This window comes from Aythya ferina, assembly GCF_964211825.1.
Source record: "Aythya ferina genome assembly, chromosome: 11".
Taxonomy (NCBI): Eukaryota; Metazoa; Chordata; class Aves; order Anseriformes; family Anatidae; genus Aythya; species Aythya ferina.
Window position 1 is genome coordinate 1,448,090 of NC_140307.1, and position 27,181 is coordinate 1,475,270.

General features: G+C 57.4%; 2 protein-coding genes across 4 annotated transcripts in view; one reads left to right on the forward strand and one right to left on the reverse strand.

Moving 5' to 3' along the window:
• CORO2B (coronin 2B) overlaps positions 1-9,874 on the reverse strand; it is a 29,753-nt gene extending 19,879 nt beyond the window's left edge. Inside the window, exons 1-2 of one of the 3 annotated variants that reach the window (XM_084531579.1) lie at positions 9,813-9,863; positions 742-808 (exon numbers count right to left, since the gene is read on the reverse strand). In XM_084531579.1, coding sequence (XP_084387705.1) covers positions 742-792 — 51 coding nt within the window. In that variant the 5' untranslated portion in view covers positions 793-808; positions 9,813-9,863. Of the gene's footprint in view, positions 1-741; positions 809-4,092; positions 4,115-9,812 lie in introns of those variants that run through there. The other 2 variants (XM_084531580.1, XM_084531581.1) reach the window with 2 other exon arrangements.
• Positions 9,875-11,022: 1,148 nt separating this feature from the next.
• ITGA11 (integrin subunit alpha 11) overlaps positions 11,023-27,181 on the forward strand; it is a 59,559-nt gene continuing 43,400 nt past the window's right edge. The window contains exon 1 of the mRNA XM_084532184.1: positions 11,023-11,898. The gene's annotated coding sequence lies outside the window, so the exon portion shown is untranslated. The remainder of the gene's footprint in view (positions 11,899-27,181) is intronic.

Here is a 27,181-nt window from a genome sequence, read left to right on the forward strand (position 1 = left end):
AAGAACAATAAAACAGTGGTGGCAAATGGAAAAATAAAAAATAAAAAATGGTATTTTTACCATTTTGGAAGGGGGAAATGCACAAGCAGGAGGAGCCTGGGCACAACGAGGATCAGGGCAGGGCAGGCACGGGCCCAGGCTCCTCTGGACCCAGAGGATGGGACCTGCTGGGCGCACAAGCAGTGTGAAGGCAAAGCATACAGGTGGGATCTGCGGTGCTGGAATCCACTCCCTAAGGAAAAGCTGGAAATTAAGCAGCACTATTTCGATAAGATCCCCGGCACTGCCAAAATTAGTCATCAAACGCTGCTTGTTCCATGCACATGAGATTAGAGCCAAACAAACGCCGGGTTTAATCTCCTCGGTGCTGCCGATGCTGCTCAGTTCAACCTTGAGAGCAGCTTTTGTTCACGTTAATGGCTTTCATGCTAACGAGGCTCAGCCAGATTTAAGGTTGAGGCACATCCCGCTCCTCGCTGCGGTAACACCTCCGCCACCGAGGGCACCACGGGTCCAGGGGGGCTGCCCCATCACGGCCAAAAAATTCGGGCTTGGGATCACCAAGCTTGGACCTTTAGGCACATCTGCAGCCCCAGCCTGGTGTAAAATCAGCCGTGCTGAGCGCTGCTGAGCCTCGGGTGTGAATGAAATGATTTCTCTTTTGTGCCGAGGGCCCAGGGCTCGGTTTGGCCTCGCTGCGTCCGTCACAGCCTTATCCAAATGCCCCGCGGGGACACTCACCAGGCTGCCGTGCTTGCTTCCCAGCACGCTAGACTTGTGGAGGTCTCTCATTGACTCGACAAGAGCTCTGTGCAGAGAGGGAAAGCAAAAACATTCAATTCACCGTCCCAGGGGGGCGCAGACAAGCAAACACACAAACCCTGCCCGCCCCTGGGGGCAGAGCCGGGGGGGTATTTGGGTGTCCCAGACGCCCCCCAGTTGCTCACCCATGGGCAAAGCCACCCTGCACGGGGGCCCAGCACGTGGCAGGATCCGGCCCCTTTGCCCCAGGGGGATGCTCTTGGGCAATTTGTGCCCAGCACCGGTGCTGTGCTGACCCCCCCCCGGGGCCAGCAGCCCCCCACAACCTTTGAGGAGAAGCGCACGGTGCCGCCTACGCTCCCCTGGAGCACAAAGCGATGCCAGCACAAGGAGCTGCCACGTGCACGTAGGTAGGTGCGCTCCCTGACTCACAGCCCATCAAGGTGCTCATTAACCTGCCCAAAAACCCTGCTACACAGCCAGCTGCTCGTGCCCCTGGAGCACTGCCAGCCCCAAACCCTGCACTACGACATGTCCATTAACGGGGAAAAAATGCAAAAGGGGGAGTGTTTGGGGGTGCATGCAAAAATCCGGTGCAGCTGGCACCAGAAAAGGCAGGTCTCACCATGGGAAAAGCTGGTTAGCGTGCTGCCACGAAGCAAATTCCTAAAATTGCACAATTTTAAAGGTCCTGGTCTTAGGATTTGGGCTGGGAATACTCAGTACAAGAAGCACTGGCCTTTGGCTGAAGGCGGGTTGCAGGAAGGCCAGCACGGGGTGGTGGCCACAGCCACCGAGCCCCCACCAGGCCGTTATTTGTGTCCCTAATTAGCAATAAATGTTCAAGGAAAGAGCCTCCTCCTTGGGAAGAAGCTGTCCCAGTTGTGCACGCTTGCCCCATTGAGGCCAGGTCCCATTTTCCCTGTCCCCACACACACACAGTCCATGGAGCAGGGGACGGCCCGACAACCCATTTGTGACACTTTGGAGACCCCAAATCCTGCAGGAGCCAGCACAGCTCCTTGTTTCCTCCTCATGGACACATCTGGCTGCCAGCACGAGCACCTGGAGCAGCTGGGGGGGATTTTGCTCCGCGTCCAGCCTCAGGAAACACCTGGGGGCTCCAAGAAACACCGGGATCAATGCACCGAGCAGCGCCTCGAGGAAGAGAAGTCTCCTCTAAAACAGGCTCCCGGCAGCAGCTGCATCCACAGAGCACGGCGTGGCTTAAGGTCGCATTAAAATACATAAATAAAAACGGGGTTTGATGCTGAATTTGCAGAGTTTTGCATTTGCTGTAGCCAAAGATGAGGTTATGGATGGAATTGGCTTGTGAAGCACAAGTGCCAGAGTGGATGTGGCCTGGCTGCCCCCGTCCCAGGCGGGCTGGCACCACGGGTACCGAGTTCCCGTGCACATCAGCATCCCCCTGCACAGCCCCACACCTATCAGCAGCCCCACATCCCATTTCTAGGTGCTGCCGCGATACCCCTACAGGCAGAGGGGAGGCTGGGGAGGCCCATCTGAGAAATATTCAGGATTTGTCCCATGAACAAATGTCCCCATCCCTCCTCGGGGCTGGATGATGTTTGGTGCTGTGCACTCAATCCCAGACCAAGCCCTGCTGGTCCCCCTTGGCACCCCATCTCCCCTGGGGTCCCCACATCACAAGCACGAGCCCGAGGATGCCACAGGGGGGGCAACAAGACAAAGGGACACTCTGCGGGACGGGATCAGCCCCAAAGCATCCTGGTGGCAATGAGGCTGCAAAGCTCGGGTCCCCCCCACGTCCCAAACCACAAAAAGCTCGGTGCCGGGGCTCATGACAGCAGCTGCAGCTGCTTCCCTATCAGCAGGGGCCCCGTTTGGGGCTGTTTTTCCCCCAGGAAGCTTTCTGGGGGAGGCAAAACAAACCTCCCGGGCCCACGTGCTGAGAAGAAATGCAAGGCTCACGCTGGCCGATAAATCACGTAAACAAGCCCGCTTTTCCTCCCACTCTGTTTCCCAACTCCTTCCCACCCTGCGAAGCCAGCGGAAATATTTTGATGGAGAACAAAGGGCCGGGGGGGGGGGCTGAGCTCCCAGGCCAGCACCTCTGGGCCCCCGGAGCTGCCCCGGGTCAGCCGCGCCGAGCATGGGATTTCGCCCTCCTTCTGCAGAGCTTGCAGCTTCTTGGAGCAGCGTTTCCTTCGGGCAAGGATACTGCACGCTCGTTCTCAGCTTGAGAGGCTTTTAAGAAACTTGGAGGGTCTGAAATCTCCTTTTCAGGTGTTTCAGTGAGCGGGTAACGAAGCAGATTTCACACCGGCGTCAGCAAACCGTGCCACACGTCCCCAGGAGGACCGAGGCAGGGACTCGGTCACAACAGGCTTCCCAAACGGATTTAGGAAGAGTTAAGTGGGGTTACCGATGTGCCAAGAGAAAGCCTCCAATGGGAGGATGCCATAAATCCAACCTCCCTAAACTCATCAGATTTTTGTTATAAAGAGCTGAAGAACCACACACATGGGTATGAAACACCGGGAAGGTGGGAGAAGGGCGGCTGCTGCGCCCTGCGGGGTCTGGGAAGATGCTGAGGGACTGGGGTGGAAAAAGGACCACAGGAAGCGCTGACATTTCTATTTAGGTGGCATCCTGACAAAATCCTCACTAAGTCCCAGCTTTGTATGGGAAACAAACCACAGAAACTCATTCATGAAGGGAAACGATGGTTTTCTAAGGCAGGAAGATGCTGTGGCGGCGAGCAGGTCGGGCACGTCGCTGCCCCGTGGTGTTTCCTGCCTGAGGACACCAAAGGGTTCCCCACACAGCCCCCCGGATCCCCTCGTGTCCCCAGGTATTTGAGCCGTGGTCCTGGGCAGCTTGTAAGGCTGGAAGAGTTTGTTGGAAGTTTATCCCAGAGAGGGGCCAAAAGTTTTCCAGAAAAGGATTAAAAAAGAAGAAAAAAAAAAAAAAAGAAAAAAAAAAAAAAGGAAAAAAAAAAAGAAAAAGAAAAAAGAAAGGAAAACAAACGCTATCTTCTAAATATTTCAGGCCTCAGAAATTTCCTGGCCGGCTGGGAAGTGCTGGGGCAGGGACGTGGGAGGCACCAAGGCCGAGTCCCGCGGCCCCCCCGCTGCCAGCCCGTGCCGAGGGCGAGCGCGCTGCTCACAGACCCGGCCTTGTGCACGGCTCGGGGGGGGAACCAGCCCTGGGAGCCACACGGAGCCTCCTTGTTCGGGCAGGAGCAAGCCCTCAGCAGGGTTTTTTTAACAAAATCGAGCTGTTTCCATCCTCAGTGTCCCCCCACTCGGGGCCTGGCTCGGCATGGGCACAGCGAGGGCTCCCCACCTGAGCTCTGCTCCATGGGCTCACCGGGCACCTCCTGACACCCAGCTTCTGGCTCGGGGCTCAGGGAGAGGCTCCTGGGCCCTAAAGGAAAGGGACAGCCCCGTTAGAGCAGCGCCCACCACCCCCAGCCCCCTCAGAGCTTCCCACCAGCAGCGCAGTCGCTGCCAACACGGGGCTGGAGCCTGCAGCACTTCCCCATCTGATGGCAGAAGCTGGTTTAAATATTGCTTTCTGCCCCTGCTACAGAGCCAAAACCACCCGGATTGCCTGGCGTGGGCAACCCCACAAACACCGTGGGTACCACCAGATGTGTAAACCCAAATCAGCAAATCCAAACCGCATCCACGCCACAGTGCCCAGCGCTGCCGTCCCCGTCCCCAGCAGGGACAAGAGCCACAGCAGAGCGGGTTGAAGGGGTTTCCATAGGGTCCAACAGCTCTGCTGAGGGACCAGGACAGTGGGATGTCAAGGAAAAACCACCATGTGCAAAGGGGGAAAGCCACATCCTCGTGGGATGAGGCTGGGAGCACACTACAGGGCAGCCTGGGGGCTCATGTCCTGGGGATGAGCCTGTCCCCATCCTCCAGCGTTGTCCCTGCCCTGCTCATCACTTGTGCTCCACAGTAATACCCAAATCCAGGCTCAGACCTGCAGGTTTTTGCCCTATTTCCCCATTTTTAGCAACACAAGTGGTGTCGGAGCCACTCCACCCTCTGCCCGAGGTTTTGCTGCTCGAGGCCCTGCAGAGCGAGCCCGAGCGGCTTTGCTCACAGCTTGGTGAGGAACAAAGGAGAGAAAGATTTCTGGGAGCCGAGCTCCGCACTGGTTCCCTTCCAGACGGTGAAAGATTCGATTCACAGATTTGTGGGGGACTCTAGCAGCTGGCCCCGTCACGTAGGTTTTGCCTGCTGCCAGCTTTCGGTAATTACACACTGACTTGGGAGATAGGAATCCGGGATCCGACTCCTTCGAGCTCTCCGCTAGCTGGCTAATGAATTGAACTATTCATCATTTGATAAAATTTCCATGAAAAGGAGAAGGGGGGCGGGGGTGACCCCGCGTCGCATTCTGCATGGTATGGGTTACAGCGAGCGAGCCTGCTGGCCGCAGCCGGGCAGTCGTAAAGCTCCCGATTAATGCTGCATTGAAGCACAATTAAAACTCATTAAAAAGCCCCGGGGCCAGATAAGTTGCCTTTGATGAGCGTAATGCTTCTGGAAATGGGGAGCTTCCATTTTTAGACTCAAAGCGGGCCGTTATGCTCGCTCCCCACCCCCAGAAATCCCGGCAAAGCCGAAGATTAGCGAACATTGTTTGAGGGCTCCTTATTATTTGTGCTTTATTAGCAGTCCCGGACCCACAGCCCTCTTCTGCTCCCGCCCCAGCTGTTCCCTCCTTCCAGCCGTGGCCCCAGGCACCGTTATGGGATCTCCGCCACCCACATGTTACAGAACAGCTCCTCCACGGCTCCCAGCACCGTGCCTGCCCCTATTTCCGAGCAAAACCTGGGCTGCACAAAGACACGAGGGTTTTCCAGCCGTCACATCGCTGAATCTCAACTAAAAATATTCTCCAGCCTTGATTCCGGGACAGCAAGAGGCAGAGAGCTCTGCCCTGAAAGCCATTAGCGAAACCCCATGCAATGACAAATCCCATTAATCTGCTTGCTGTGTATGTTGGTTACCCTGCACCCAGTCCCTTTAACATGAGGCTTATTAAATATGATCTGGCACCGATCCCCAAGCACCATCACCCACAGCACACCCAGCACTGCCCTAAATTTGGGTTTCGTGACCATCCAGAGAAGACGTCCCCAGCCAGTTCTCCAGAAACCAAGTCAAGCTGTGCTTCCCAAAGCCCATTTTCCACAAAGCCATTTTGCCTGATATCACGACCCTATGCCTTCAATCAAGCTTCGTATCGATCGAACCAGCAATCAGCTTTTCCACGGGCTCAGCACTTGCCCCAGACACGAAACCTGCCCTCGGTGGCACAGCAGAGGACGGGGCCACCAGGGCCAGCACCTCCGTGGTGCTGTAGCCACAGCCTCCCTCGGGCCCTGGGGTAATAATCACGGCTTGACCACGTCGCTTCTTTACCATCTTTGACCACCACAGGCCACGGATGCAATTTCCTCTCTGCGTTTTTGGCTTCATCGACTCAGTGAACTAAGAGGATGAGCTGTTATCCACGCAGCGTAGCTTGATGACTAGTACCAATTAATAGATAATAAACCAGGGGAGCCCATCGGATAATTCCGCCTAACGCATGCCACAGGACCTCCCGAACTGCCTCCTGGCTAAACCCTGCCCTTTAGAAAAGCCTCCAGTCATTTTAAAACTATATTTCCCGAATTAAGACTCCCTTGGGCCCCCGTTAATTTGTGTTCATGGGTAATTGGTCTTTGGGAACAGCCCCTGGCGATGGGCAGAGCTGGAAGCACCACACCAGCCCCAGTCATGCAGGGCACAAAATTGTTCACCCAGCCCCAGCAAAGCCCAGCAAAGCCAACAAAGCTCCACTTGCTGCAGAACCCATGCCCAGCAGACAGCATTTTGCTGCTCCCACAGCTAACTTCTCGCTTCTTTTTACACGAACTTTGCCCCTTAATGAACATGGGGGTCAGTGCTAGCAGCTTTATCAAGCGAGCACGCAGCTGCGGGCAAAATACCAGGCAAGTCTGGCAAAATCTGCTCCCCAAGTATCCCTCCCCTTCGGTTTTCTGCCAGGGGGGTCCCAGCAGCCTGGTGAGTGCCTTTGTCCCTCGCACCCGGCGGAGCACAGCCGTGTCCCGAGGGCACAGCAGGTCCCCGAAGTGGAGACAGATGTCGGGCTGGGGGAGAGGCGCTCTCCGTGTGTTTGCTCCTGGCAGATTTGTTTGGCTTTGTGGCGTGGGCCCTGCTCTCCGTACAGAATGGGTTTGGCCTGCTTGCACGCAACGGATCCCAAACCCGAGCCCCAGGCCCCCCTAAGCCAGCTGAGCTGCAGCAGGGATGAATTTGCCCCAGCTCCTAGAGCAAGTCTCAGCTGAAGGCCATCGCTTTGCTGGATCTGACTGCACGGTGTGGAGAAAGCAGAGCTGGTGCCGGGGAGCACGGCAGGGCATGGAGCACGATGCAATAACTCAGTGATGCACAGGAGGCCTCGCAGCGTTCGGGCAGATCCCCCAGGAGGAGTGGGCTCCTTTCGCCTTGCAATCTGCCCTTCTCCATCCTATTTATAACCTGCCTCAACTCTCCTGGGTAGGAAACTCCCACGGCAGAGCGAGGTCTGGGGATGCGCCGCGCTCGCTCGCATTCCTCGCCGTGGGAGGGGAGGGGGCGGCTCAGGATGCGAAGGAAACCAGCTCGCTTCGCATCCTGACAGCGCTTCTCAGCCCCCTCCTCGCCTTCCCCCGGCCCCCCCATGCTCCAAGAAAAGCTTTTTGTGTCCCCACGCCTCGGGCGTGCGCTCAGCTGGCTCTACCTGGCGCTGGGCACCTGGGCCTGCCTATCCTATCGGTTTTCCTCGTGATGCGAATTGCTCAGGAATGTTTGCCAAGGTTGTAAAACCTTTCCCACCGCCACTGTTTGCTGCAGCTGCTGGGAAGTGGCCCCAGCGTGGGAGTTGTTGTAGGAACACGGCGTGGGACTGTCCTCGCCGTGCTGGGGCTCAGGCACCTGCCCCTGGGCGGCTGTGGGGAGCCCTGAGGCTCTCCTCCCATGGGGACAGGCACAATTCCCAGTTCCCAAACGCTCCAGAGCCATCCCCCAGAGCACCTTGGCTGCCAGCTGCCTGCAAGCAGCCAAAACCACACCGAAAAGGCATCTCCTGTCCCACAGGTGCCCATCACCTGTCAAAATCACACCCTGTCCACGTCTGCGCTCCAGCCTCGTGCCCAGGCTGTGCCATGGGCTCAGGACACTTTTTGTCACCGCAGAGCTGGGGCCTGGGTCCCAACCTGCCCCTTCAGGGCCCTGCTCATAGCCTGCAAAGACAGTCCACATTGCAGGGAATAAAACCCACGGGGTGTGTTAGGGCTTTAAAGGGATTTGGTAGAAGTGTACTCGGCGCACCCAGTACAGATCACCCCAGCACACCTCTGGTCCCTGAAAATCACGGCAGCTTCCTTCCCCGTACTCCTGAACACGCTCTCCTCACAGCCTGGCCTTTTCTCAGTGTAGCTCTGAATAAATCTGTTTACACTCAGGAGAAAAAAAATAAAAAAATAAAAAAATCACAACCGTTAACAAGCGCTCCGAATGAACCAGCCTGGCTGGGAGCCGTGACACTTTCACATCAGCAGGCTCGCGGTTCTTTTAACCCGAGCCACCTTTTGGGCCAGCCCATCGATCCCCCTCTCAGCACCCAGAAGGGCTGGGAGCGTTTTTTACCCACAAGAGCTGCTGGGTTTGTCCGGCCGGCGGGGACCTCGGGGCAGCGCTGCAAAGAGCCAACAACAGACGCAACCACCACCGGTGACCGCCCTGCAAGAGCGCAGCAGGCAAAAATGCAAGTTGTCTGCTAAGGAACGAGAAGCAGGGGAGAAATAATTCCTCTTTTTTTTTTTCACCTGCACCGCACATCGCCAGCATCCATCGCAGCGGGCAGAGGCTTTGTCTGGGCCCTGAGCAGAGCGTGGTGCAGAGAGCAGCTCCAGCCTCGGTGCTCAGCGAGGGTTGCCCGGGGCTGGTGGCGTTGTTTTGGCCCAAAATTACCCCGTGCCCAGCCCCTTGGGCCACACCAGAGCCCCAAACAGTGCTGTGGACCCAGGGGGCTCCTCACTTGGGCATCCCCTTGAACCTGGGAGCCCCCCAGCCTCGTTACACGGCCACCTCCTGCCAGGGGGGCTTGGGCCACGAGGGTCCAGCTTGGACCACTCCGCTCCCCGCTGGGCCAGCCGCTGCCCCCACAGCCCCAGCAATGCCAGGGGATGCTCTGTGCCCCCCCAGCAACACCAGGGGATGCTCTGTGCCCCCCCAGTAGTGCCTCTGGATGCTCTGTGCCCAACCAGCAACACCAGGGGATGCTCTGTGCCCCCCCAGTAGTGCCTCTGGATGCTCTGTGCCCCCCCAGCAATGCCCAATATGCCCTGTGCCCCCCAGCATCACCACCCCCCAGCACCCTGAGCCTGTACCGGGCCGGGGGGGGGGGACACCGGGGGACACTTGCTGCTCCCCAGCACCATGAGCAGGGCCAAAACCGGGGGGCAGCCCCCAGACACCCCAACCCTTCCCCTCAGCAGGGCTTGGGGGGGGGGGGGGGCAGCCCCCAGGCTGCTGCAGGGGCAATTTGAGGACCTGGACCCCCCCCACCTCACCCCCAGGGCTGGGATGCTCCGATGGGGGGGGCTCTCCCCCACCTCCCCCATCCCCTTCCAACACGGATCCCCCCCCCCATCCCCATCCCCATCCCCATCCCCTCCCTGCCCCCAAATCCGCTCCCACAGCCACCTGTAGGGCTCCGAGCGTTATGGGGTGCCCACAACCCCCCCCCATAATCCCCCCCCCCATCCTACGGGCGTTGCTCCAAGGGTTAAAAATGCAGCAGAGCCGCCCGGGGCCGAGCTCCGGGAGCCCCCCCCCGCACCCCCGGTGCCCGGTCCGCGATCCCCGGTGCCGGCACCTGGCGGCCGGAGGGGCGTGGGAACGGGCTCAGCATCCCCCCGGGGTGTGTGTGGGGGTGTGTAAAGAGGGGGGGGACACACACACACGCACACATACACACACCCAGCTCCTTACCTCGGTGACAGTCATGCAGGGCGAGCGGGCTGTCGACGGTGGGGGGGGGGGGGGGGAGGGAACCAAAAGGAAAAAAAAAAGGAAAAAAAAAAAAAAAGAGAAAAAAAAAAAAAACAAACAGGAAGGTGGAGGATTTCTTTTTTTTTTTTTTTTTTTTATCCTTTTTTTTTTTTTTTTCCCTTTTTTTCCCCCGCCCCGAGCCGCCGCTGCTGTCTCCCCGCGGAGCTCGGCTGCAGGCAGCGGCCGGGGCCAGCCCCCGCCCCCGGGCTGACGGCGCTGGCAGCGGGGGGGGGGCCACGGGGAGGGATGTGGGGAAGGGGGGGGGGGAGAGAGAGAGAGCAAACGAGGAGGGGAAGGCCCCCGGGGGTTAACTCCTTGACAGCCAAACTTCCCCTTGATATTTTTTTTTGGGGGGGGTGAGCACCTGCTACGCCCCCCCCCACTCCCATCCCTGCACCCCCCCCCCCCCACCAGCGCAGAGCATCCCCCCGAGGGATCCCCGAGGGATGGGGGAGGCAGGTTGTGCCCCCCTACTCCCCCCCCAGGTGCTGTCTGTGGGGTTTGCACCTTGCTGCTTGGTGTGTGTGCCCCCCCAAAAAAAAAAAAAAATCAAAAATGAGCATTTGCGGCTCCTGCAGGGGAAATTGCTCCTGCTCCGTGTGCCAGGGTGAAGCAGCCCCCCCAGCCTTTGGGTTTCTCCCCAAAGAAGGGCACCGTGGGGCATCCCACGCACTGAGGCTGCTTTGGAGGCTCAGGGAATTTAGGGGGGGGGGATCCTACAGCATCCCTGACCTCAGGTGCAAAACCTGCCCAGTCGTCGAGCTGCATTGCTGAGGTTTGGTGAGACCCCAAAACCCAGGGGATGCCTGCACGTGCCTCAAACCAGAGAAATCCTGACCACGAGTCACTGCCAGACCCTACGGCTCTGCCCCAGAGCTCCCCATCCTATTTCCTAGCCGAAGGGCACTCGGATGCGCAGGGCGATTTGGGACGCAGGTGTCCCCTAAATCCCATGGGGCTGGGTGCCCGGGACCCCCACGGGCTGGGGACAAACGGCTGCTAAGAGGCCACAGATGCAGGAAGAAATTTGGGTAGTTTGACCCCATTTCTTCTTCCCAGCACGGAGCAAAGCGACCTGGCCGTGCTGCCCAAAAGCCAGGCCCTGCACCCTTGCACCCCCTTGCACCCCCTTGCTAACACGGGGTTTGCCCCAGCAGCATTTGGTCACATTTCGAAGGTTCCCCACCGCTGGAGAGGAGAAAAAAGGAGCCTTTTAGCCATTTTAGCTCATCGTCTCCCGGCGAGGTGGGAATGAAAGCAGCAGGCAGGGAATTACCCAGGCAGCAGGTTGGACATTGCACCCACTTATTTTGTTGTTGCTGAATCCAAAATCCTCGAGCCCCAAACCGAACGCGTTTCCAGTTCCCCTCACGGAGAAGTACTCCGCCAATAAACAAAGGATTTCCTTTTCGTAAGGAGATTAGACAGCCAAGAGTCTGATGGAAGATTATGGAGTCTCGTTCTTGTGCCGAGCTCCCCCAGAAGATACCAGCGGATCCGATAACGGGCGAGTACCAAAAAACAACTGCCCGTCCCCTCCGGTCTTCTTCCGAAAAGCAGCTTTGTGTGCAGAGATAAACCGTGTGCTGGGAACTGTGGGGAAGGTTAATGCAGTTAACGTGGAGCTCAGGACGTTGGCCAGCAGAACGAGCCACCTCTAATTCCCCAGCCACCTAGCAGTGACCTCTCCCAACAAAAACCCCTTTTTTTTCCCCAAATGGAGACCGAAGCGGGAGGCTTGGTGCAGATGGAGGAGGCTTAAAACCGAACAGCACCTGGGAATTGACACCAGGGCCTGCGTAAAGCCAAACGGGGAGGGGACGGGAAAAAGGATCCTGCAAAGCCCTGGGGATGCTGTGGGGAAACTCGCTGCTGGCCCAAAGACTTCCAAAATCCACCGCTTTGAGAGCGGCCCCACGCCTGCTGTGGAAGCAGCAGCGCCTCTCGCGCTCAGCTGGAGCTGCTGGGATTAATTAGCACCAATTAGCTGATGGAAGCAACCCATGAACCGGGACAGCTGATAAAGGTAGGGCAAGAGGGAAGGGTGCGTGGCTGGGGGGCTGTGAGCTGGGGTCACATCCTGCAGCCCTGTGGGCACCCGTTTTGGGGTCTCTGCGTGATTCCCAGCAGGAATGGCATCGATGGGTGCGTGGGGCACTGCTGACAGCGAACGGGCCCTGGGCTTTGCCCCCCAGCCTGGAAAATAGCAGCTCCAAGCCCAAATCATCAGGCTTTTGGCAGGCTGGAAAGGATTTTATTATATTTGGGACTAAAATCTAGGTGGTAATAGGCTGCATGGGCTTTGCTGCTGCTTTTTTGTTGATTTTTTTTTTTTTTTTTTCCGCGGTGCTTGCTCCCCTCCCACACCACGCGTGGGTGCTGCAGGCAATCCTGGCACAGCCCCCGGGGCCAGGAGGTGCTGAGCGCCTGCAGAATTAACACCTCCTGCTGGTGTGGTGTGGGTCCCCTCCTGGCCTCCTCTGGGGAGCCCCCAGAAAAAAAAAAATGAGGTCCTGTGCTGCGTGCAAGGCTCGTGGAAACGTGTCTAGGAGGGTCTGAGATGGTCACCAGGGGGGCTGCGTGGGGCTGGGCTGGACCACACAGCCCAAACCCTGCCTGTGCTGCCCAGCAGAGCCCTTGCTGGGAGGGAACCCACGTACAGCATGGATGATGCTCAGAGAGGAGCTGGCACAGAAACCTGCGGTGCCACGAAGTCCCTTGAGCCCCTCTGAGCCAGCCCTGGCGTTGTCTGCAGGTGAAATTTGGGGCAGGATGAGGGTTGGGGTCCCACAGCCCCCTGATGGGGCCATCCTGCCCCAGGGGAAGGATGCTGGACAATGGCCTTGCAGGTCTGTGAGCACACAGCTGCCGCAACGGGTGGCACAGGGGTGGAAAAGGGTGGGAAGGGGGGGGTCCTTGTGCACCAGGGGTCCCTGGGGACATTGTAGGAAGGGGACAAATCCCTTAGGGCGAGCCAAGTCCCCAGGCATTGCTCTAGCAAAGCAAGCCCACCTTGCGCAGACGGGTGCTCAGGGCTCTGAGCTGGGCTAATTAAACAAAAGATTTTTGAAAATCAGGCTGGGAGGGTGTGTGTGTGTGTGTGTGTGTGTGCTTGTGCCCCCCCCTTCCCGTCTCGCTGCATCTGGCCCCCAAGCACGGAGCTCTGCTGCGTTTCCGCCCTTCCTGCCGCGCCGCTCATCCCACCCCTTTATTTACCCGTGCCTTCAAGTCCCTGCCGCTGCTGAGCGGCGGAAAGGAGATGCTGCCTGGCTGGATGCGAGCAATTAAAGCGAGAACGGGGAAGGCTGGAGCCTGCCTGGCTGGCCGCACGGCGTGGGCATGGTGGTGGTGCGAGGAGTACGGCCCCGGTGCCCGCGGCCAAGCCGCTCACATCCATGCCCAGCGCAATGCATCACCTTGCTCAAAGGAAGCTCTGGAGAGAAATATTGCTGAGCCCATCCCGAATCGTAAGTCTGCAGACTCCACCAGCCCGTTACTCAATATTTGGCAAGCCTGAGCTGGGCTCAGCTCCGGGGCGAGCTCCAAGGCTGACCCGGTTACCCCAGGGACGAGTTTGGCTCTTGGTTTGATGAAGCCCTTGGAAAGACACAACTCCTTTGCACGGGTCTGTGCTCGCGGATGTCTGAGGCTAACGGGGAGGCAGCACCAAATTCCTGTGCCCCCAGAGAGCCCCAATCATGAGACAATTCATCAATGGCACGGGGTGAGTTGCTCGCTGCCAGCCCGTGATGGCTTTGCTGGGGTGCCACCAGCCAGGTCCCCGTCCCTGTGCCAGGTGTGCCGAGCTGCAGGGAAGCAAGTCCTCGATTTCCCAGGTCCGTGCTGGGTCTCAGCAGCACCAATCCCCTTTAAACAAGGAAAGTCTGCTCCTCCATCAGTGATTCTTCAGGAAAAATCCTCGGTGTTGGTTCCTTGCCCTGCTGGAAACGAAGCGCAGCGCCCAGTGATGCTCCCACCTGGTGGGGTGGCCAAAAACAAGCGCATTGTTCGTGCTGGCCAAAATCGCACTGAAATAAATACAGCGTCGATACCACATGCAGCCTGTGCGTGGCAAATTATCCCGGATTATCCCCAGAGTTAGCGCAGCTGTGAGTGATATGGAGGTTAATGTTTGGGTTTCATACCAGATAATTTATGGCGAAGTCCGGGGACGGGCTTTTATCTGCTTTGATGAGAGTTCATCTGGAATAACAGCACTGGGTAGAACCTAGTGCTTGGATCGCACTGCAAGCCCAGGCCCTTGTGCCTGAAAGCAAGATGTTTGTTCTTGCTAACAGTGTTTTTAAATGGAAACATCTCCCCACTGCTGCCTCTCGCTGCTCTTCTCCGCTGCAGGCATCTGGTTCGGATTAGGACTGGATAAGGTCCCGCTCTGCTCAAGGAACGAGGAGGGGAGCTTGGAGCTCGTTCTGCTCGTCGCAAATACGAACTGAACGCGGCGCCCAAACGCAGACAAAACGAGGGGAATCCAAGAGATGTCGCAGCTCCTCCCGCTGGAAGACCCCTTCCAGCAGCACCCGAGGTGGGTGGTGGGAGCTCGTCCACCTCGGAGCAGCCCCAGATCGCAGAAAACCACCAGGACTGGCAGCAGCGACCCTTGGCAAGGGGATGCTGCAGGCGAGGTGCAGGTTTGGGGGTTCCCTGCTCTCCCCTGGGAGGCTCCCAACCCGCACCCCTGGCTCCCATCACCTCCTCACCCCACAAGGCTCATGGCAAGGTGCTGCCCCTCAAAGGGCAGGGTCCAGGAGCAGCCCCACAGCCCCCTCCTCACCCACCTCTGCGGCTGCTTGGGGACAGAGCCTCGGGGAAATGCTGCTCCCAAGAGAAGCCAAGGGGAGAGGGAGCCTCGAACAGCTCCGGCAGCTTCTTGTGGCTTGTTGTTTACATAGCGCCTGCTCCCAGCCGGCTCTTGCCATAGCTGCTAATTTGATAGCATGTGATGAATGGGAAAGGCTGTGCAGAAACAGGGAAAACTGCCACCGCCTCACGGGCTGGAGCGCAACGAGAGGGCGCAGAGAAATGCGTGGATTTGGGGGAGATGCAGCACTTGCTGCAAGTGAAGACCTGAAGTCCTCAAGCCCCACAGGAGCAATTCACTCACGCCAGCGCTCCTGAACGCGGCAGAAATAGGGACCTGCTTGGGGTCTGTGTGTCCTGCCTCAGGTTGCTGCCTGGATATGGGTCTGAAGAGGCCCCAGCTCCCTGCAGAGCAGCCACGGGGTGCGTTAGCTGCAGGGCAGCCGCTGTGCTTTTGGTTTTTCCACTCTGCCCAAAGACAAGGGCAGGTGTTTGGGTGCCGTTTGCAGCAGGCAAAGCGCGCTGAGCTCAGCTGCATCAGGTCCCGATTAGCAGAGAAAACTCATCCTGTTGGCGGTGACTTTTGATAAATATCTTGCAGAGAGAGATTTCTCCAGCAATGCAAGCTGGTCTCCACCTTTGGACCTGCTTCACCCTGTCCCCACGGTCATAAGAGGCCCCCACCCACATTTTCTGGTTTGGCAGAGCCACTGGCTTGCAGCAGCACCCATGGGTGGCCCTGGTGGTGGCTCCTCACCCTCACCAGGTGCCACACGGAGCATCCCCTGCTCTCAGGCAGTCCTTCCCCGTGGGTTTTCGGGAGGAGGCTGGGCTCTGCCTGCTGAACCGGGGCTTTGTGGCTGGCGGCACACAAGGACCTCACCATTCTTTCCCCAAAGCAGCCCTCTGACAGCTCTCGCCCTCTTTTGATGCGCTGGGCGTGTTGTGGGTTTTGTGGCTCGTGTCCCAACAAGGCAACACGCTGTGTTCCCGCTGACCTCCCCGACACGCCGCCCTGGGATGGATTTACGGCTCCTCCCGTGCACAATCACTGTTGCTGCTGGCAGCTCTGCTCACAGACAAAGGACGAGGCAGCCTTCCCCCTGCGCCACCCACCCTTGCCGTGCTTTGGGGAGGTTTGGTGCCCTTCGGAAAGGAGAGGGCTGCTGGGCGTTTGGTGGGAAGAGCTTTTTTTTTTCTTTTTCCAACACGTGTAATGCCCAGAGCTGGAATCGGATCTCACCTCTGGGTGCCTGTCAGTGGGTGCTGGATCCCGAGCCTTGGGAAGATGCTGCTGCCCTGGGAGGTGTGAAGGCAGAGCCCCTCTCCTCCTAGAAAATCCTGCCTGAGGTGCAGCAATGCCCCTCCTGCTCCTGTGCTCTCCTGATGAAGATGCTCCTGGCCACCAGCTGGGATGGATGGGCTCCCCGGGAGCACAGGCAAATGTGTAAATGAATAACGAGTGGGAAAACCCAAAGCATTTAAAAAGATCCTTTGGGAACCAGCTTCTCCCCAGCCTGCCCGAGGTGGGCAGCCCTCCTCGCACTGGTGGCTGTGCTTGGTGGTACCCCCAGTATTTTCCTTCCATTTCTCCTCTCTGCTTCCAGCGCCCATGGCTGAAACACAGGAGAAAAGGGGGAAAACATCAGGTTAAAACCATGCCCCGAGCTCCAGCCTCAGCCTCTCAGCTCTTCCAGGGCCTGTGCCCTGCCCAGCACCGTTTGGGTGACGTGGCACCCACGGGCTGTGGATGCATCCCAAAAATTTCTCAGGGTCTTAATGCTGTCTGGGAAGAACACGCAGAAATGTCAGGCAGGTGCAAGGTGAAGTCTCCCAGCGGGACACAGGCTGAGTCCCCCGAGCTCATTTTCTGCCCCTCATCAGCCTCATCCCCCTGGCTGAGCTGTGTTGGCTCAGACAGTCGCATGCCTGAGGGTGATTTATATTTAAGCAGAGGCCAGATTCAAGGCTGCGCTGAGCCGCGTCTCCTGCTGGGGAGAGGCACGGGTTGGATTTGGAAACGTGGAGGATCCAGTGGCAGATCGGAAAGTGGCAGGACTCGGGAGCTCTCCCTGCAGGGAGGAGGATGTGGAAATAGGACTCCATTTTAAGCAGAGAGCCCTGGCAGGAGTCCTGGGCTGTGGGAAGCCAGCCCGGGCAATTTAAGAAGGGTTTTCCATAGCTCGTGTCTGTTGTTTGGTGAGCGCGTTTGGCACTCGCATCCAACGCGCATTTTAAAGGGAAACACGAAACGCCTGGCCCACTTGCTCTTTTTCCCCTTGCAGCACGAGCAGCCCCAAACCCCCTGGGCTCGGGGGCAGCAGGGAGTGGTGGCACCGTTGACAATTGCCCACCACGTCCCTGCCAGCCCCTGGGGTGGGTGAAACAGCCAGGCCCCCTCCATCGCTCCTGCTGGTGCCCACGGGCTGCCCACCAGGGATCCTTGGGGCCATCACAGAGCCACATCCAGCACTCAGGGACCCCCCACTGAAGCTCCTCATCCTCCTCAGCTCCCCCAACCTCTGCAGCATCCTCACAACTCCCCATGAGGTGGGGTGGGATGGAGACGGGGATGGCACGGGGAGGGCACCTCCCGGCCAGGGGTGCTCAGGGCTGGGGACCCGGCCCTCCCTGGGGAATCCCGGCTGCCCCAGCCCCCCCTGGGTGCTGAGCACAGCCCCAAATCCAGCCCTTTTCCCGGTGGTTTTGTGTGCCACCCCCTCGGTGGGGCAGAGCAGCCCTCGGGGCCGATGCCTCCCCGCGCTGCAGCACCTCTGGGTCCCGGGGGGCGGCTCCGGGGTGCGCAGCACCGTGCTTACGGGGCTGATCGGGGGGCTCAGCAGCGTTTTGGGGGGGCCGAGCCCAAGGCACAGCAGTGTAATAATAGGGCCGAGCCCAAGCTCCGCAGCAGCAGCGGCCGCGTTTGCCCTCTAGCGCCCGCAGCCGCCTTGCGCAGCGCCGCGCCCGCACCGCCGGGGACGGGGGGGGGCTCGCTGGGGCGTCCTCTAGCCACCACAGGGCTCACCGAGGCTATGAAAGGGGTGTGTATTTTTAACGAAATTCTATGGTTCTAGGGGAAAATGCACCGCTTTTCCCCCGCCGGCAGGTATTTTAGCGCAGGGAGGGGAGGGCTGGAGGCAGCCGGGGATAATTGTGCGTGGGGAGGTGGGGATGGGATGGGGTGGGATGGGATGGGATGGGATGGGGATTAGGATGGGATGGGATGGGGATTAGGATGGGATGGGATGGGGATGAGGATGAGGAAGGGGATTAGGATAGGATGGGAATAGAGATGGGGATGGGATGGGGATGGGGATGGGGATGGGGATGGGGATGGGACGGTACAAGACACTCCAGAAGAGTCCTGGCAATGCCACGACCTGACGTCAAATACCATCCACCGCATTCCCAGCACACCTGACCCCATGGCTTTACGGCCTTTTGCATTTCCAAAGCTTTTTGCCAATACTTCCAAGCAAAATAAAAGCAAACAAGGCTCCTCCCGGGAAAGCCACGAAACATGAGCAAGGAGCTGTGATGCTGAGGTGTCTTTCCAGCAGCCCTGCCAGCCCTGCCAGAGCTCAGACGTGCTTCCCACAAGGTGATTGCTGACCCCGTGGTGCTGTGAGCCCCCCTGTGCCTCAGTTTACCCCAACAGCCCCCAGGAGCCTTGAGGCACTGACTGTGCAGGCGCGGGGTTTCTGCAGTGCCTGGGACACGTCGGCTGGAGAATCCTTCACACACACACACACGAAAAAAGTTCTGAGCATCATTGCTAGCAGATGTGTTTATTTGCTAAATGATTTATTTAAACACACGCTTTTGCTGCCCGGGAGAGGCGAGTTTTGTTCCTACTGTCTGCAGTCCCCAGGCCAAGCCAGGCAGCGAGGGCAGATATTTGGTGCCTAACACGTGGAGAAAGCACATCAGCTCCTGCCTCTGCCAGCATCTCTAAGGCTCTTTGACCCCTCTCCTCCACCAGGAGTGCTCCCAGCCCACCCACACATGCCTCACATGCTTTGCGCAGCCCCTGGGTTAATTTTCTGGAAAAAGTCAGCAGGGTCCTGCTGGAAACGTGGTTTGGGGGCCGGCAACGCAGAGCCCGCTTCCGTGGGGTGATTCACACTGGAAGCACATCCGCGTGCAGCTCGCAGCTCTGCCAAGTACTGCTGAGAAAAGTCTCCCCGCTGCTACTCTTTACCAGTTTCTTTTTCCTATGATTCCCACTTTTTGCTTATTTTCATCACCTTTTATTGCCACTGATGTAGGAAGGAGCCCATCTAAGGGCTCAAACGGGGAGTTTGGGGGTGTTTTTGCCCAAGTGCTCTTGCAGTCTGTCCCATCTGGCTTGGGGACCTCGGGCTGTTTCACCTCCCTGCATCCCCCTGTCCTTGTCCAGAGGGCTGCACCTCGATGCTCCACTTCAGGGTGTAAGAGGAGTGTGCTGCCAGCTGCGAGCCCAAAGGCAAATGGGCTCGTTAAGCTGAAAGTGCTAATTGGCAGCCTCTGCTTAAAAGGGTTGGAGGCAGGATGGTGCTTTGGAGCTGTGGTGGGTACTGGGGTCTTCCTGAGCATGTGAAGTGCTGAGCAGTGCTCTCTGGATTCATCCCAGTTGCTCTGGGGCTGTTTATTGAAGCCTGCTGGGCCCCTCTGGGTGCTGCAGCACCCATGGGTGCCTGGCGGCTCTGAGCACTGTGCTGCTGGAGCCCTGGGGGCCCAGCCTGGTGCTGGTTACCTGCCTGGCTGCTGCAGAGGTGGCTTCTCCTCTCGGCAATGCTTTGGGGTCCTGCTGCTCTGTGAAGGGGAGGAGAAAGCAGCAGGGAACTGCTGCTGCTCGCCCTGGGTGCGTTTTCTTCTCAGCCACCTGCTGGAGATTCCCTTTCCCCTCTCAAATCTGACGTCTGTGTAGAGTGAGATGTCTTGATCCCTGTTCTTGACTTGCTTTGAGCTAACATAAACCATGGCTGGGGGCACCCTGGGGCCAGCACCCCCTTCTTCCAGCTCGATCAGCCCTGAAGGGCTCTGTGGTAGGAGAGGCTGCCTGCTACAGCCCAGCTGCTGCTCAGAGGGTGGCTCCGAGCAATTTCCCTTCCTGTGAGCAAGAGCGAGCTGGGGAGAGCTGCCTGCAGGCAGCAGGGCAGCCAGCACTTTCATTTTTTAGGTATTATGCACTTTCCTGTGAATAAACTTGGGAGTTTCAACAGCAAAATTGCTCACACGAGTCTGCGGATGTGCAGACATTGGAGGAGAGCAGAGGGAGTGGAAATGACCAAACAAACAGGGGGATCTCTGGTCTCCCCAGGTGCTTTGGGGCCAGTTGTGCTGATAACTGGGTTTGTTTTCCTCGTAGGTTGCTGCTGAGGAGGGTGCTGGTGTGGGGACGTGAACCTGCCCCCCTGTCCTCCCCAGCAGGGCAGCAAGCAGGAGCGCAGCCCTCCCCACCCTGCCCAGCGAGCGAAAAAAAATAAAATGGGGCTTTAATCCCTCTCCTGTCCCACCCTTGGAGAAGAGGTGATGCAAAGTCTGGTTCATGCAGACGTTGCTGCTGCTGTCCTCACACAGCAGGAGGTTCTGCAAGCAAAAGAAAAACCCCTCGGGCACGGGGCAGCCCTGCTGCAGGTCCAGCCGTGGTGCTGGGGAGGTCAGCACAGCCTCCAAAACACCAGGAATAGCTGCAAAGCTTCATCTTGGGGGTGTTTCCTGCTTCAATTTAAATTTTCCCTTTGCAGGGGCTTTGGAAACTCCCCTTGCCCTGGGATGAAAGGTGCTCACATTCGGTACGGGCCCACTTACCACTTGGAAGGGCGATTAAAGGAGGCTGCATGCCTCAGTGAAAAATGCCATAAAAGATTCCTCTGCAGCTTCACCCAGCTGAAACGGGCCTGGGACGGGCTGCCAAGTGCTGCAGAGGAGACACCACTCTGCTCACTCTGATTTTTCTAACAGACCCTGGCTAGCACGGCAGCAGCACACGATAATTTAGAGCTCCCCTAAATGGCTTTCAGGTGTGACTCAGTAGCGTAACAGGGGCTGTAATGCCAAATGAAAGGCACGGCTCTGCTTCCATAGCCGTGTTACCAATACATCATGCTTAAGAGTAATAGAGAGCTGGACACATAAAATGAGATACTTTTTTTTACGTGATAGGAGTATGGAAAAAAAAGTTGCAGTAATTTTACACTTGAGAGGCGCTGCGGTGATGGATGTAGCAGGGCACCTCTGGCTGAGCCTGGATGGTCCCACTGAAGGCATCTGCTGCAGGAAGGTCTCTGGCTGTCCCCAGCTAGCTCTGTGGGTGCTGTGGGATCGCACCAAGGGCTGGATGACACAGCAGGACCATGGTGGGCTTGGGGTGAAGCTCTTATTGACCTACTGGGGAGGATGCGCTTTGGGCAAAGGGCGGTGCTGTGCCTGGTCCCCATCGCCGTGCCCTGGTGCTTGGCCTCTGGCTGTGGTATCCAGCCCCTTCCCCTCCCTGCCTGCTCTTGCTCTTGTTGCACATCTAAAACAGAGCTGATCCACAAGGACCTGCTCTCCTGGGGCTGTGTCTGTGCCCGGTGAGCAGTGACTTACAGAGCCAGGTGGTGCCTGCACCTGGGCGCGCTGAATTCCTGTGGTCTCCTTCCTGCAAAACTCCGGTGGTGCTAGGGAGAAAAAAAAAATAAAAATCACCTTTAAAGGCTTTGGCAAGTCCCACCTCACTTCTTTAGAACTGCGAGCGTGATGTCCAGAGGTTTCCTGACATCATTTGCGGCTGCTCCCCTCCCCAAACAACAAGCAGGGCTGCCTGCCAGGGGGCTGGCTCCCCCCGAGCCGACCACCTGCACGAGCTGCAGCAGCTCATGGAGCACATGTTTTCCCAGCAGTCTGGCCTGGAGGAAAACGTCTGCAGAATGACATGCTCTTCCAGTTACAGTTTGCAAAACTGTATTTTTATTTTTTTTTTAACAAAGTGCTAAATATAGCTTTTTTTTTGAGTCAGGAGTGGGACGGCTTCTGCCCACTCAGGAGTAAGGAGAAAAGCGCGCGCCCCGCGGGAGCAGCGGGTGGATGTGCTGCACGTTGGGCAGGAGGGAGAAAGGCTGAAGTCTGCTTTAATATGGGGAGTGTTTGCAGGGGGTGGATGCTGTCCTGCTGTATGTGCTTAATTAAAAAGGAAGCAAGTGAGGTGCTCGTGAACCCCCACGCCGAGCGAGGGTCAGCTCTGCGCTGGCATGCTGGAGAAGGCTGGCTTTAAAATAAAAGTGGGAGCAATTAAACCCCCAGGTTTACAAGATGGTTTCAAGCCTTTTAAATCTGTAACCACCAAAAGGTGTTGAGTGCCTAAAAGCAGAAAATAGAGCTTTTTACTAACAAGGAGCTGAAAGCAAAGGCAGAGAAGGTGGGGACATGCCACAAGCTGTCGGCGCCGCTTTGCCCCAAGCACGGCTCTGCATGGGTGTGAGTTCTGACTCCTGCTCAGAGAGCTGTGCAAAACGAGCTCTGCTGGAGCTGCCGTTCAGTTGCAACACCCTTTTCTGATCTGAAACCCAAGCCATCTTCCTCTGTTAGAGGAATTTTCTTCCGTGTACCCAGCCAGGCTGCTCGTGGGCTGGCTCCGGAGCCCCCAGCGGCTCCTGGTGCAGTGAGCGGGGCCTCTGCACGCGCTGTGCTCAACTCCACCTCAAATGTGGCCCACAGATGGCACATCAAAATCTGCTTGTCTGCTGAAAGGAAGATCTTAAAACCTGTTTCCGGACAGATTTCGTTTGGGAAGGTGCTCGTATCTTGCAGCGCTGCACTTGGTATAAATATCTCCTGTGAATGGAGCTGTTTTTTGTGTCATAACTTGGAAGATGGAGTGGGCAGCCTGCTTTCTGTGCTCTTATTTCATTTGGGTGCACGAATCAGTGACTTTATCGGTGGTGTGCAGTGTTACAAGCGCTGGGGATGTTTGTGTGAGCTCCTCTGCACCGTCCCCAGGTGGGGACATTGGGGTGTCCCCTGCTTCGGGAAAGGCTTGTGAAGCAGGAGCGTGGCACAGCTGCAGGGAGATGCCGTGGGTGACGTGCAGCACCGTCTGCTGGAGGAGAGGCTGGAGCCTGGGTTAAAAGAGCAAGAATGAGCTGATCCCTGCTCTGTGCTCCCCGGCCAACACGAGCCAGCACCAGCCCACTGCAGCCACCGGCAATCCCTCGTGTGCTCCGGCCAGGAGCTTCCTCTGCTCCTCACCCGCTGCCAGCCCGTGGGCTGGGTTGGGCAGCACAACATCTTTTTCTCGTTACAAGCCAGGGCAGGTTTCTTGCTGATGCTGCACCCTCCCCTGTGAGCCGGCATTTCCGTGCCACTGAGTCATCCCGCTCCTCGCAGGCAGTCGCTTCCACGCCGCCCGCCCGGCCCCGCGCTCCTCCTGCACATGCCCAGCGACCGGGGAGCGCAGTGGAAAATAACAGAGCTAAAATCAGACGTGGGAAGAGGTGGGGGAAGCCGGAGGGAAATGTAGTTTGGGAGCTTCTGCTGGTAGGCAGAAAGGGAGCGTGAGCGCAGCCCCCATGGCTGGGGGATTTGTGTACCCTGCAGCCGCTGTGGCACAGGGGTGACCCTTTCCCCTGACCCCATTTTGTGGTAAATGCCAAGGAGAAAGCCCAAATCCAAGCAAATGATGAGGGAAAGACTTAGCAAAGCTGTTACATGACTTTGGGCAAGTGGCAGAGTTAAACTTCCAGTGCATTGGTGGGCAGGGCGAGCAGCTCTGGGGTGGCAGGGCGCTGGGAGGTTTCAGAGCAGCCTCGTACCGGGACGGCTCGGGGCTGGTTTTGGGGACTGGGTGAGGGGAAGTCACCTGCTTGGCAAGGCAGCGAGCTCTGAAATACTCCCGGGGTGTTATCTCCAGCATCCGCGAGGCATTTGTTTAGATACGGAGGCTGTTTGGGGGAGAGCCGGTCTGATGGCTGCGGTGCTAAACGCGCTCACATTTTCCTTTTTCCGTCCTTTTTGGTTCCTTTAATTGGATGCCTTGGGCTGGTATTTCCTGGTCTGCAGACAACGCCGCATGGCAGAGCGGCTGCTGTGGCCAAGGCAGGCAGCCAGGAGACAGCTCAGCATCTCGGGGAGGGGGGAAAAGTGGGGTCAGCATTCCCTAAAAAGAACTCCCTTTCTTTTTAATGCCTTCAACCTTTTTTTTTTTTTTCCAAAATAAAATATACATTAAAAAAAAAAAAAAAAAAAGAAAGAAAGAAAAAAAAAGCAAGCTGAGAATGTGCTGGCGTTTAGCTTTGTAATAAAACCTCAAGCTTCATTAACAAAGCAAGCACCTTCCCTTGGCTGCTCCTGACTTAAAAATCCAGCTTGCAAATTCCTCTTTGGCAGGAGCAGGGAGCTTCGCACTGACTCGGTCCCTGGTTAGAGCTGTGGGGCTGGGGGTGCCACGACCACCGTGTTTGTCCCCTGCCGTGCTCACACCTTGCATCTCTGCCATCCCCAGCGCCTGCCTGGCAGCGGTGCCACCCCTGTGCTCTCACAGGACGTGGGTCTGGGGGTGCCTCTCTTGTTTTTGGCACTCCTGCGTTTTCAGTATTGGGCACAGTTTGTGTTGTGACTTGGAAATCACAAGTTTGGAGGGATCAAAACCTGTTGGTTTCAAAGACAGCAGCCAAAGGGCCAGCACATGCAGCAGAAGGGGCTTGTCCGTGCTTCAAACTTCCTGCAGCAGAAAGGTTTTGGATGCCTGGATATCCCCAAAAGGGTGCGAAGCTGCAAAGCCACCTGCAGGTGAAACAAACCGGAGGAGGAAGCTTTGGAAACCCCACAGCACTGCATGCAGGAGCACTTGGAAGAGCAGAGTGCTTCTTCAGGAGCACGGCGGGGAAACGAAGGCCAGCAGGATGCGCTCCTGGCAGCGGGCTGCTGACAGCAGGGCTCCCTGCCTGCACCAACCGCTCCCTCCAGGGTTTTTTCCCCAACGCAGGGGCAAACCATGGCACGACCACAGCTTCGCAATGTCCCCAGTGCCATCTGGGCACAGGATGTGGCCCTGGCTCCTGGCCATCAGTGTCTGAGGGAGAGGGACTGCGGTGCTCGCCCTCCCCGGAGCACCAGGCCAGTAATGGCCTTAGCAGAGCGCCGCTGGCAGAGCCCAGCGCTCTCCAGACGCCTGGAATGTGTCACCTCCATCTCCAGGGTCTAAAAACGGCTCATCCTCCTCTTTTTATAGAGGAATGGGTGAGGAAGGCCAGCACCGGGCGCCCTTGGGGTCAGGTGAACGGGGAGCTGTGGATGTGGTGCTGGCCCGCTCGCTCCTGCTTTGGAAGGAGGAACTCGGAGGAAGGATTGTGAAGGCAGAGGGCAGTTTGTAGCAGCCAGGCTGTGCCCTGGAGCAGGCAACACGCTTGTTTCCTGCTACAGACTGCTCTGGAGAGGTGACCAAAGCTCTTCAGCCCCTAACCTGAATCAGGAGAAGCGATAAATCCCATAAAAGCGGGGAGAGGGCTGGGTCCCCACCTCACCAGCCATGGTTTGGATGTGCTTGGAAGCAAGCAGAGGGGGAGAATCCGGGGTGGTGGAGATGTGATGATGCTCCTGGCCCTGTCATGAACATCGTCCCCGTGTTGGCAGAGCTGGGATGGGAAGGCACGGAGCTGTGTGGGTGCAAGCAGTGCCCCTTGTCTGATCCCTGGGGAAATATGGGTGCATGGGAGAGGTCCGCAGCACCCTGCTCCCTGCCCTGCCTCCCCGCTTCACACAGCAGAAAGGAAAAAGCGAGTTTGAAATACTTTTTTTTTTTCTTCTTTGCAAACGAGTGTGCCCAGAGTTTCTTCTACTGTTGCATATTTTCCCCTCCATTATGTTCAGCAGCGTATTAATCAAGTTCTCCTCTGAAGTTGTGATTTTTACGGGCTGCCAACTGTACACGGCCAGTTTGGCACCCTCTCTAACAAATCCCGGCTCGAATGGCTTTACCATTTGTACGTGGGGCTTAGCTGCGTGTGTCACTTCAGTAGAATTAACCTGGAAAAAAAAAAAATAGCCAGGACTCGTATTGCACAGCAATTCTCTCCAGACGGAGAGGAATCTCTGTATGTGGGCAAATGGAGACAGCAGAAACGCGCGGCTGTAAATAGCGCTTCTGTGGAGCAGGAGATAAAGGAATATTAATAATAGTTCAGGGGAGTTACGCAAGAGTTTTTTTTTTTTTTTTCCTACCGTGGAAAGCTTCCCAGGGGAAATATTCTGGTTTTATTGGTGAGGTATTTAATTTCTTTTTTTAATTAAAAGTAGACGAGGAGGTGGCGGAGCGTGATGAGCCCCTGGGCAGCAGGGCCGCGCGGTGCTGTGCCCTGTCCTGGCTCCACGCGGGTGCCCTGAGCCTCATCCAGGTTAGTGCAAAAGCCCCAAACTTCACATCCGACTTGGCTTGCAGCAGATTAAGTGCTTGGGATGCTTGGGAGCTTGAATTTCATCAGAAGTAAGAAATAAACAGGGAGAGACTAAATAAATGGGAAAAATAATGCTGGATGAGCAAACAAAGAAATTCCTCAGTAGCAAACGCTGCTTTTAAGGTTAGAGCTCGGTGAGGGCGATGCTGGGGAAGCTGCTTGAAGGGTGAAGTCACCGAGCAGCAGCAGGCACCTGGGGAGGGATGGAGCCAAGCCCCAGCTCCTCCAGCGAGGCTTAACCTGCTCGGGAAGTGGTTTTCGGAGTGCGAAGTGATCTGTCGGGAGGTGGATGTTAACAGCAGGGTGCCGACCACCAAGCCAGCTAGGGAACAACCGACAGCAAACGCCTGGGCTACTGGGATTCTGCGTGTTTTTTTGCAGAAATGTCACCTGGGGGGGCTTTGCTGGGTAAATCAGCCTGGCACCCTCCTAAACCCACGGGTGAAAGCTCACGTGAGCTGGCGAGAGCCCCGTGGGAGGGCTCACAGCTCGGGGCCAGAGTTCCTGCAAACACTGCACCCGTTCCAAGGCTCTGCTTTCCGGGGTTGAAACTATTTCCCTGCACCGTTCTGCTCTTGCTTTGTACGCTGAGAGCTTTGGGGGCTCCCCCCTTCGCCACCCTGGGGTCCCTTTTCCCTCCCCAAACCTCACCCAGCTGTGCCTTTGGTGCTGCCCTGGGGTAGCACGAGCTGTGGGGAGACCCCAGGGCACGCAGAGCCCTGCAGCATCCCTGCGTGGGGATGCTCGAGGTGGCTCCCACACGGTGCTGCAGGCAGCAAAGGAGACAGGGAAGGGGCTGAGCTCCTGCGCTGGGACATTTTTTGATTGCGCCCTGGGGCTTTTCAGCCCCTTTTGCCTGCAATCTTCCTGCTCGGGTTTAATGCTTTCACTTCCAGCCTTGTGATCCTGAAAGACGTAACGTTTCCTGGCGTCGCGTGGAGCTGGTAATCTTGGAAGAGCGTGGCTTTCTGTTTACATCAGCTTTTGTTTTGGACAACCGAGTCTCCAGAGCTCTTAGCTCAGCGGGGCCGCGTGACGGCCAGGCGGGGCGGCACCACGCGCCCCCTCGGCAGCCAG